Source organism: Cynocephalus volans, chromosome 10, assembly GCF_027409185.1.
Source record: "Cynocephalus volans isolate mCynVol1 chromosome 10, mCynVol1.pri, whole genome shotgun sequence".
Lineage (NCBI taxonomy): Eukaryota > Metazoa > Chordata > Mammalia > Dermoptera > Cynocephalidae > Cynocephalus > Cynocephalus volans.
Window position 1 is genome coordinate 101361632 of NC_084469.1, and position 12529 is coordinate 101374160.

A 12529-nucleotide genomic window follows, 5' to 3' on the forward strand; every position below is an offset into this window, starting at 1 on the left:
AGTGCAGCCACTGTGGAAAGCAGTATGCATGTTCCTAAAGAAATTAAAAATTTAACTACTGTAGGACCCAGCAATCCCTCTTTGCATATATACCCAGAGGAGATGAAATAACCACTCAGAGAAATATCTACACTGTCTTTTTCATTGCAGCATTTTCTCACAATAGGCAAATATGAAACAGCCTAAAGTGTCTGTTGACACATAAATTGACAAAGAAAATGTGAGAGGTATGTGTGTATATATGAAGGGTCTTCAACAAGTTCATGGAAAGATTCATATTCTCTTTTAATTACATTTCTCCATGAGCTCTTCAAAATTCCCTTGTATACATATTGTAATATTATCCAGCCTTTAAAAAGAAGGATATTCTGCCCTTTGCAACAACATACAGACCTAGAGGACATTATATTAAGTGAAATAAGACAGATACAGAAAAATACTGCAAGATCTCACTTACACATGAATTCTTAAAAAGAAAAAAAATTAAATGCATACAAACAGAGAGGGGAGTGGTGGTTAGCAGGAGAATGGGGGCCTGGGAAATAGGGAGATGTAGGTAAAATGGTACAGAGTTGTAGTTATAAAGGATGAACAACTCTAGAGACATAATGTACACCAGGATAACTACAGTTAAGAATACCAAATACCAGAAATTCACTATGGGGGACTTTGACCATCAAAAAGAAAAGAAAAAGGAAAGAAAAAAAATGAAAAGAAAAGGATAAAAGAAAGGTAACTATGTGAGAAAATGGATATAATAATTTGCTTGACTATAGTAATCACTTCACTATGTAGTGTTGTACACCTTAAATTTAGACAATAAAAACTAAAATATGTTGCCAAACATACATTAGCCATTCTACAAAAATAAAATAACACAAATTTATTTGAACACTGCCCCCCTCATTTTTTTCACATTCTTAATCTCTTTCCTTTCCCCCACAGGACCAGTACTCTAAACTTGATATTATTCCCTTGCACTTTCAACATACTTTTTGTGATTCTATCAATAAACAATGCTACTACTTTGCATCTTAAAATTGTATATGTTGTATGTGTCATTTTGCAATTGGCTTCATTAAGGTAATACACTCAGTGAATTATCAGTCTTAGTACATTTCATTCTGCTTCCTTGTCTTTTAACTCCTTCACCATATTCCACTGTCTTACAAACTCACAATTTATTTATAGCTTCTCAAACTCACGGTCATTTGAATCACGTGCACACACACACACACACACACACACACACACATACACACTCATGCGTGCGCACACAGTCTACAACAATGCCCAGGGAGCCAGCAAATTTAAGACTGAGGTTGCCTCTGGAATTGGAAGGAAGGGAATGAAGAATAAAAATAGAATGTCTTTGCTATGCATGCTATGTTTTTACTTTGAGAAAAGAACCATTATGGCAAGTGTCAAATTTTACTAATTCTGGAAATAGATATGTGGGCACCTGTCTGGCTATTCCGCACCTTTTAAATATTTCACACTAACTAAAGAGACCACGTTAGGCTGGAGATGTTGCTTTTGGGGTCTCCATATCCTCTGGTAGAGTCTCATAGCCAGGCACCAAAGTCAAGTACAAAGATAACCCTTACAAAAGAACAGGATGTGGAACTTTTAACAAGCTATAAATTGGTTTAACCACTTAGGATAACACTTGGAACTACCCGAAGGATAATTTAAGTCCTCCCTTATACCTATAATTCTATTCCAACTGTAAAACTCTATCTCTTTACCACCAGAACACACAAACAAGAATATTTAACAGATTTATTCATAATAGCAAAAAATATTTACAAAGAAATAAAATTTCCATCAATATCAGAAAGTATTTAAATTTGACAAGATACCATGCATTATTTAAAAAGAGAGTATTGTAAATAAATCAGTTACTGTACAAACAATATAGTAGAATATTTAAAGTGCAACACTGTGAAAAAAATCAGGAAATAAAATTCACACATAATGATTAAACTTTTAACAGTTTTGAAAAAAGGAAAATTATAAACTGGACAAAAACAGTCATACACAATGAGTTTTAACCTTATTGATAGTTTCCTAGAGAAAATAAGTTCAAATACTGACAATTTCATAGGTGTCAACCTAATAGAAAAACATCTCATAAAATAATAAGTACAATTTCAGGACAGTGTTGACCACCATGAGGGGAGAAGCTTTTGTGAGTGGAACACCCTTAAGGTAGATTCTGTGGAGATGCCGCTGCTATACTTTTAACTTCTGGGAAGTGATATGCAATTTTATTATGTTACTATTCTTTGAGAACTACAGATTGGATTTATGCACTCTTTGTGTATGTTATTTTCACAAATAAACTTGAGAAAGGCCTTACACATTCCTAATTCTAAATACTTTCTCATGAGATCTTCTAATATGAGTCATGCATGTCAGACATCAGAGATTATCAGATGCTCACACAGTGCCATTAAAAATGCCCATCCCTTCCATATCTCCCCAGAGATTCAAAATCACTACCATGTTCTAACTAAGTGAGGTAACCGACCAGCCTGAGAGATTCAAAATCAGTTTTTCTTAGGTGAGGGTAGAGAAGTGGCCCTTTGAGCAAAGGCTACAGTTGATTTATCTCTGCAGGTGTTCCATAAACATCAACAAGAAAAGCTCTGGGATAGAACACATCTTGGCAGCCAGATGTTTCTTAGATGCGGTGCTGAAAATAACACCACTTTCTCAGCCTCCAATGACAACCAGAACAGAAGGCTGTCCAGACAATCCTTTGATTCTCCTTTAAAACTCTGCTGTGTTTAGCTCCATACTGAAAGAGATAAGTCTGACTAATGGATCCTTTTTGTGTGTGTCTATGGGGAAAGTGAAGGTGTGATTCTTACCAATATTCCCCTTTTCCTCGTTTTACAGTCAACAACTTCTCAAAGTAACATGATTCTCCCTAGAATAGCTTTCCTCATAAATATGAATTTTAAACATTTTGCAAGACAGCCCTAAGACTGCAGCCAATCCTCTAAGACATTAATGATGCCACGAACTTTATTCAGTTACATTTCTCTGTGTGGACTCTGCCAGGGATGAGTAAGAAATACTGAAAGATAAGATGAATGAGAAAAGCAAAACTTAGATATATTATTATAAATAAATCCATCAGAAGTTTTCTAAGAAAAGAAGAAGATGACTCCAGACAAAGAAACTGAGCTTAGAAAATGGAACTCATGTCTGAAACATCACAGAGGTGTACATTGAGAGAGTCAGCTTTCAGCCCAAAGTTGAAATGAACTTACCCATTGTGTTCTCTAGTAACTATGGAACAAGTTGGTAATGCAAGAGTCAGGAACCACAGCTCATCCAGTATTTCTGTCACTTTGACTCATTCTAGAAGCCTCAGTCGAAAGTAGATGACACAGTCACACAAGGGAAGGTGTCCTACCAATCAGTTTCCTCAAAGCTCCCTTCATGTCCCTGTTCCTCAGGCTGTAGATAAACGGGTTCATCATTTGAGGGACCACCGTGTACATCATGGAAGCCACCGCTGTGATTCTGGATGAGTCAGTAACTGCAGAACTAATGTACACCCCAAAACCTGTCCCATAGAACAAGGACACAACTGAGAGGTGAGACCCACACGTGGAAAAAGCTTTATATTTTCCACTTGCAGATGGCATTCTCAAAACAGAGGAGACAATTTGAGTATAAGAGAAAATTATTCCAGACAAAGGAATACCACCAAATATGCTAGTTGCAGAATATATCAGGATATTATTGATGAGGGTATCAGAACAGGCGAGCTTGATGACCTGAACAACTTCACAGAAGAAGAGGGGGATTTCAACATCTGTGCAAAATGACAGCTGCAGCACCATCAGACTGTGGATCAGGGCATCCACTAGGCAAATAAACAGGGGAAGAGAAATCAGCAGACCACAGAGGCGGGGGTTCATGATGACCGTGTACCTCAGTGGGTGACAAATGGCCACATAGCGGTCATAGGCCATTATGCCAAGAAGAAAACTTTCCAGGCTAGCAAAAACCAGGACAAAGTAGAGCTGGGTGAGGCAGCCTGTATAAGTGATGCTCTGACTGTGTGGTTTGATGTTCACCAACATCTTTGGGATCGTGGTTGTGCTTAAACAAATATCAGTAAAAGACAGATTGGAGAGAAAGAAATACATGGGGGTGTGGAGGTGGGAGTCTGAGATGACAGCCAGGATGATGAGCAGGTTTCCCAGGATGGTGACCAGGTACATGGACAGGAACAGGCTGAAGAGGAGGGGCTGCAGTTCTGGATCCTCTGTCACCTCCATGAGAAGGAATTTTGCAACACCTGTTTGGTTTCTGGTTTCCATGTTGTTGATAAATCTGATTTTAAAAAGATGGGAGGACAAGGCCATAAAATGTGTTTTGTAGATCAGCAGATGGAGCATTACTAGACAGAAACACTATCTAAGGAAGAGAAAGAAACTAATGGTGGGGGATTACCATTAATTAAAGAGAGGCCTTCTCCATGCATATTATTTTGTTCTTTTACAAAACCTGAAGCTTATATAGCAGAGAGTCAATATTGTTAATTGTGGAAAATGTTAAGGAGCAATCATTTTTAGAAAATGACGTCATCTTTGCTGTTATGATTATTTAAACATTTGGTAATTTTAAAAAGAGAAACATATATACTAGAGAGGCAGTTCGAAGACTTAGATCCAGGAAACAGAGTTAATACAAAGGTGTGTCTGAAACCAGGAATGGGAATATAAGGTAGTTTCCAAACATTCTATTCCCTCTTTCCCCCACAATCATAGGATTGCTGGTAAATGTCAGAGAATTTTATCACAGTCATACTGTCTTAGAAGAGTCAGATTTTTGCTCAGGAGTGAATGGTTCTGGCCATGGTAGAGACTGAGTAAGAAATTAGTAGATGACAGCTCCTTGAGTATTGATACAAAGCTAGAAGAAAACATGAGAAAAAAATGACAGACAGTAAGCAGGAGACCCACGGTGACTTGGTGCTGGTCATTTGGTGTATATACTCTCTTCACAGCTTCCACTGGATGAATTTGTGTTAAAACACCTGTCTTCATTCCAAACATTCACTAAGGGACTTTAGGGTACCTGGTTGGCCTCACAGTGGGATGATAATTAACATTTCCAGAGGTATCACATGGAAGGTCTGTCCTCAGGAAGGTCAGAGGGACTGAGTGAGGCATTGGGCTCCTGGGCAGAAAGGACCATCCATGGGAGCAGGCTCAGGTGGGGCTACTGATATTTGAAGAATGACTGTTGAATGAGGTGGTCACGAGCACATTGCAGTCTCTGTATCCCCAGAGGCTCAATATCCAAAGTTCCTCATTAGCCAAGGAATTTTATTGTCACTGTGATCCCAGGACACTGCAAGTCCTTAAAGACCAAGAAGACTCTAGGAGGAAAATAATCAGAGTGGCTGCTTTCCTGACCCTAGGAGGCCTCCTGTGTGTCTGATCATCTCCATATCACAGACATTGAACAGTCGGACACAAATGCTTCTGTCACTGAATTTCAGTCTTCTTTTCTTAGATATAAACAAAGGCATCTTTATATAATCGATGACAGCAAAGAAGTCTAAAACCAAGTTTTGGTATGCAAACATAGTTTGTATGTGTAGGTATAAACAACATAATTAAAAATACAGCAAAATTGTTTTTTAATAGCTAAGTTGCTTTAAAAAGCAAACACTCCTGGGGTTTCTCTCTAAGAGTCGTTGAATGTTTCCTGAACCTTAATCTTTTCTATGCATGTTTTACACAGCAGAATCTAATCAATTCTCTATGACAATTCAATTAATCGATTCTGTCAATTCTGTCCTTGATCAATACAGTCATATGTGTATGGATCATAACCGTATTTTAAAATCTCATCACAATAGTTTCTATGTACATTTTTCTTCACTTTGAGGGACTATGAGTTGAAATTATGGGTCTTGATTTTTAACAGAGTTGTGAAAAATTACAAAATAATAATCTCAGTACACTGAGTCAGATTTCACCCATTATTTAGTAGATGAAGATAGTACTCCATTTTCATATTTAATTAAAATTTTTTCTTCTTTAAAAAATGCAATATTTCTGTGTGTTTATCAATTTATTTTCTCAGCTGTTAAATATTTGTGTATGAACTTTCTTAACCTATAGTTTTCTTGATTTTAGACTTCTGACATTTGAATTGATTTAAGCCACTGAGATTACCGTAATACATTGCAACAATAACAGGAGGTTGGGGATAATTGGGTGGGAGACATGGGGTACAAACGCAATTTGTGGTTATGGGTGTGCTGCCAGTATGAATCTGGTCATCACATCTTGGGCATGAGGGGTGACAATCAGCTTTGTATTTTATGAATATTCATAACCAATAAAAAAATAAATTCATCAAAAGAGAAAAAAATAATAATAGGAAACTACCACATCCCAATTCAGGCTCATGATGAAAAAGAATGTGCGGTATTACAAATGGTAGTATTCCATTCTTTTTCATAGCAAAGTGGAATTCCATTGTGTAGATATACCACAGTTTCCTTATCAAAGACACAATCACAACAATTCTTTGAACTTGTTAAGACAAGTGAACAGATATGATGGCGGGGGAGAAGTGTGGGAAGAGGAACGGGTAAAGGGTCCTGAAAACCAACTACAATGTATATTGAGAAGTTAAAATTTAAAAAAATAATAAAAAATAATAAATAAAAAGAAGGTTTTCTGGATGACACCTTAGAAAAATTATCTCTGCATTATGAAGAGCAAAGAGAGGTCCTCAGTTTTGTTTCTACGGTGGCTGAAATGTCCTTGCAATTCTGCAGCCATTTATGGTGAACAGGGAAACAGCCCTAGAAAGAAGCCACTACATGCAGAAGTGAACTGCAGCCCTGGTGTTCTACGCCTGCATCTGCCCTGGCTTTGAACTCTTCGTAAGGAAAGACGATAACTGTTGTAACCATTTGACCCTATTTCAGTTAAGACTTTTGCCTTATTTTTTTTTTAATTTTATTTTGTCGATATACATTGTGGCTGATTATTGCTCCCCATCACCAAAAACCTCCCTCCCTTCTTCCTCCTCCCCTCCCCCCCAACAATGTCCTTTCTGTTTGCTTGTCGTATCAACTTCAAATAATTGTGTTTGTTATATCTTCTTCCCCCACCCCCGGTTTTGTGTGTGTGTGTGTGTGTGTGTGTGTGTGTGTGTGTGTGTGTGTGTGTGTGTGTGTGTGTGTGTGTGGGTGGGTGGATGGGTGTGGGTGTGGGTGTGTGTGAATTTATATATTAATTTTTAGCTCCCACCAATAAGTGAGAACATGTGGTATTTCTCTTTCTGGGCCTGACTTATTTCACTTAATATAATTCTCTCAAGGTCCATCCATGTTGTTGCAAATGACAGTATTTCATTCGTTTTTATAGCTGAGTAGTATTCCATTGTGTAGATGTACCACATTTTCCGTATCCACTCATCTGATGATGGACATTTGAGCTGGTTCCAACTCTTGGCTATTGTAAAGAGTGCTGCGATGAACATTGGGGAACAGGTATACCTTCGACTCGATGATTTCCATTCCACTGGGTATATTCCCAACAGTGGGATAGCTGGGTCGTATGGTAGATCTATCTGCAGTTGTTTGAGGAACCTCCATACCATTTTCCATAGAGGCTGCACCATTTTGCAGTCCCACCAACAATGTATGAGAGTTCCTTTTTCTCCGCAACCTCGCCAGCATTTATCATTCAGAGTCTTTTGGGTTTTAGCCATCCTAACTGGGGTTAGGTGGTATCTCAGTGTGGTTTTGATTTGCATTTCCCGGAAGCTGAGTGATGTTGAGCATTTTTTCATATGTCTGTTGGCCATTTGTATATCTTCCTTAGAGAAATGCCTACTTAGCTCTTTTGCCCATTTTTTAATTGGGTTGCTTGTTTTCTTCTTGTAAAGTTGTTTGAGTTCCTTATATATTCTGGATATTAATCCTTTGTCAGATGTATATTTTGCAAATATTTTCTCCCACTCTGTTGGTTGTCTTTTAACTCTGTTAATTGTTTCTTTTGCTGTGCAGAAGCTTTTTAGTTTGATATAATCCCATTTGTTTATTTTTCCTTTGGTTGCCTGTGCTTTTGGGGTCGTGTTCATGAAGTCTGTGTCTAGTCCTATTTCCTGAAGTGTTTCTCCTATGTTTTCTTTAAGAAGTTTTATTGTTTCAGGGTGTATATTTAAATCCTTAATCCATTTTGAGTTGATTTTAGTATACGGTGAGAGGTATGGATCTAGTTTCATTCTCCTGCATATGAATATCCAGTTATCCCAGCACCATTTGCTGAAGAGGCAGTCCCTTCCCCAGTGAATAGGCTTGGTGGCTTTGTCAAAGATCAGATGGCAGTAAGTGTGTGGGTTGATTTCTGGATTCTCTATTCTATTCCATTGGTCAGTGTGTCTGTTTTTATGCCAGTACCATACTGTTTTGGTTATTATAGCTTTGTAGTATAGCTTAAAGTCCGGTAGTGTTATGCCTCCAGCTTTTTTTTTTTTTTGCTCAGCATTGCTTTGGCTATGCGTGGTCTTTTATTGTTCCATATAAATGACTGGATAGTTTTTTTCCATTTCTGAGAAAAATGTCTTTGGAATTTTGATGGGGATTGCATTGAATTTGTATATCACTTTGGGTAGTATGGACATTTTCACTATGTTGATTCTTCCAATCCAAGAGCATGGAATATCTTTCCATCTTCTTGTAGACTTTTGCCTTATTGCAGCTGAAGACATCCTCCCCGATAGACCTGATTATCTCAAATCTATCTAAATAGATGAACTGCAGTCAAGTGCTGTATAATGACATTTAGGTCAATGACAGACCACATATATGATGGTGGGCCCATAATATTATATTGAAGCTGAAAAATTCCTATCTCCTACTGTTGTCGTAGCTGTTGTAAGATCCTAGTGCAATTCATTACTCATGTGTTTGTGGTGCTGCTTCTGTTAACACACCTACTGCAAAATATGTTGAGGAACAGTGCCTAGCTTACCCATGGGGTAACCATCCCAAAGGCAGCTGAGACCCTTAAGATAGAAAGCCAGGTATTTGGCACATTAGATCTGACTTCATGTAAAAAGGTTATTGTCTACTTTAGAATTCTCGCATTTTAAAATGATTCCCACCCACCTCATACCAAAATAATATTTTATAACAGTTAACTAACACACACTGGGTGCTTGCTGAGTGCTATGCACAATCCCTACCTGTAATTTAATTTTCATAACTTTGTAGGGGTGGTATTATTCTAATCCCCATTTAACAGATGAGAAAGGTGCAGAGAGACTTAGTAATATAATTAGAGGGCCCGTGTTCATGAAGCTAGTGGCCATTGTAGATAATAAGAAAATTCATTGCTGTTCCCTTTCATAATAAACTTTTGCACAATAAAGTCACCTAACAACTCATTTCTCAGAACTTACCCAAGTCGTTAAGCAATGCATGACTATAATATAATTATGTCAACTTTAGGAATGAGAAAATTGAGCTTAGGCAGTTGAAATGAATTGTCAAAAGCCACATAGCTATGGTATAGCAGAGTTAGAATTCAAACCCACGTGGTCTGATTGCAACATTATCACCTTTCCCCGTTGGTTTTTGGTCTTGTATATTCAAATATGTTGGTCGGGCTTTCTAGAACACTCACTATTTATTTCTCCCTGGCAAATTCCAGCAGCATAAGCCCAAAGTAGCAGACCCATCAATGGAAAGATGATTTTTTAGAGATGAGTTTCCTCAAAGCCCTCATCATATCCACGTTCCTCAGGCTCTACATAAAGGGATTCATCATGGGGGTGACAACAGTGTACATCACTGAGGCTATTGCACTCTTTCTGGAGGAGTGAGTAGCTGCAGAACTAAGGTACACCCCAAAACCTGTCCTGTAGAACAAGGAAACAACAATTACGTGTGACCTACAGATGGAAAACGCTTTATACTTTCCACTAGCTGATGGACTTTTCAAGACAGAGGAGCCAATTCGGGTGTAAGAGAAAACGATTGCAGAGAGAGGAACGACACCCAACACACTGGTCACTAAATACACCAGGATGTTATTGATGAGGGTGTCAGAACAGGTGAGCTTGAGAACATGAGCTAGTTCACAGAAAAAGTGGGAGATTTCCAGGTCTGTGCAGAAGGACAGTTGCAGCACCATCAGACGGTGCAGCAGGAAATCCACAATGCTAATGGAGAAGGACAGCAGAACCAGCAGCCCACGAAGTTTGGGTTTCATGATGACATTGTACCTCAGCAGGTGACAGATGGCCACAAATCGATCATAAGTCATCATTACCAGAATTCCATTTTCCAGTCCAGCAAAAAACTAGACAAAAAAGATTGGGTAAGACAGCCTGTGCATCGGATGGATTTATTCTGTGCCTGGATGTACACAGGCATCTTTGGGACCGTGGTGGAGCTGAAACAGATGTCAACAAAGGACAGGTTGGAGAGGAAGAAGTACATGGGTGTGTGGAGGTGGGGGTCATAGATGATGGCCAGGACAATGAGCAGGTTCCCGAGGACCGTGACCAGGTACAAAGAAGAGGGGCTGAAGTTCTGGCTCCTCTGACAGTCCCAGGAGAAGAAATTCCGCAGTATCTGAGAGGTTTCCTGGTCTCATGTTGTTGATGGGTCTGATAGAAAAGATGGAAGTGATAAGAAAACAAAACTTGAAAGAAACCTCCTTTATCTTGTCTACGTTGTAAAACCAAATCAGTTATAGATCTGATCTCCTGCTTCTCTGCTTTCCCTCTCCTTTTCTTGTTTTGTACCTCATATTTCCCTCAATACTTCTCCCCCGATCTATTCCCCTCTCCCAAGTTTTTATTTTCCACCCATTCTTTGTCAAGTGGAGGTACTTAGGTAGAATAAAATAGAAATAAAACATTGTCCTTTTTGTTAGGATGCCTTTAAGCAAATAATAATTATAGAATAAAATTATCAAGGCTATAATTCTAGAATACAGTTTGGTAAATACTCATACCTCTTTAGAACAATCGTGACTGATGCTTATTTCTGTAAATAAAGATTTTTTGGAATGTATCCATGCATAGATGTATTGCCCATGACTGCTACTGAGCTACAACAGCAGAGTTTAGTACTTGTCACAGAAACCTAAAATATTTACTATCTGGCTCCTTACTGAAAAAGTTTGCCCATCCCTAGTCTAGAAGCTAGATTCAATTTTGGCTCATTTTTTGGCAAGTATCATTAAGCATTTTTCTGAGGAAGCCCATACTGTGTGCTTGTCTTGCTTCTTGTAATAATTATTGCCTGAATCCACTATTCATTGAGAGTTACAAAATACTAACATTCCAATTTTTCTTATTGGCTGAAATACTTCCATAAAGAGGAAATTTCCCTAATCGAATAGATGGTTGCCCTGAGGTACAGTTCTTACAAGAAAGGCAGAATACATCTTAATTCCTGTATTCATTACCTCTAAAAATAATACCTGGATTTTCAGCATTACCCAATGATGAGCACTGTATCATCACAAAATCCTAGATTTAAAATGCATTTGTATGGGTTTTATGCATTTTATTGACTTTAAATGATTCTAAAAGCATAACTTCATTCATATTGATTCTCAAATTATCCTTTCTTTGGCCAGTGGAAGGCTCTTCAACTTGACCCTGAGTCCTTCTGAAATGAACCTAGTATAGTAGTCTCATATCTTCCTTAACTTTGGCAAGAAAGATGTTCTATGCCCATCTTATGCATTTTCTGTCCCAGCCCTGGAACCAAACTTTTCTCCAGGAACCCCAGGAGATTTTTAGTGATAAATGATGTCTAGAGAACACAGTCTGGCTGCAGGGAATTCTTAATATTACTGAGTTCATCATTGTTTTTAAGCCTTTTTCAGTGGGCAACATCATAAAATAGGTATTTGTATTTTAATTATTACTTCTTCCTTTATTTTTATTATTAGAAAGTCCTCCCTAGTTACTTTTATTTTATTCTAGTTGTTATATGCCTTCTTTCTTTTTACATTTAACACTTGAATCCTTCTAAAATTTGCATTGAAATTTTACTACATTATCTTGTACATAATATAAGCATAACAACTGCCACTATGCATTAAGCAATAAAATAGCTATTTTAATTAATTTACATGTTTTTTGGCAGCTGACCAGCAAAGTGATCCAAACCTGTGACCTTAGTGATATAAGTCTGCACTCTAAGCAGCTGAGCAAACCAGCCAGCCCTAAAATAGCTATTTTTAAACACTAATTCATTTAATACTTGAATAAAACCTAATAATTAGGTACCGCTCTCCTCTATTTATATGCAAGGAAACTGGGAAAGGGGATATTTAGTAACCTCACAAAATACAGCTAGTGATTGGCAGAGCCAAGAACTGACTTCAGGAAGCCTGACTCCAGAGCTGGCATACTTAACCATTAAGTGGTACTACCGGCAACAACCTCAGAATTCAGCTTCCTATGAAATCACTCAGGATCCATCATTTCCCTTTGAACAACTTTGATG

The 12529-nt window shown here is 38.0% G+C and overlaps 1 protein-coding gene and 1 pseudogene across 1 annotated transcript; both read right to left on the bottom strand.

Moving 5' to 3' along the window:
* Window positions 1-3404: 3404 nt before the first annotated feature.
* On the bottom strand, window positions 3405-4364 carry LOC134388122 (olfactory receptor 7G2-like). Its single transcript, XM_063110913.1, has one exon. It carries the CDS (start codon window positions 4341-4343, stop codon window positions 3405-3407), a length of 939 nt encoding a protein of 312 aa, XP_062966983.1. The 5' UTR covers window positions 4344-4364.
* A 5373-nt stretch (window positions 4365-9737) lies between these two features.
* LOC134389362 (olfactory receptor 7G3-like) lies at window positions 9738-10658 on the bottom strand (annotated as a pseudogene).
* Window positions 10659-12529: the final 1871 nt, after the last annotated feature.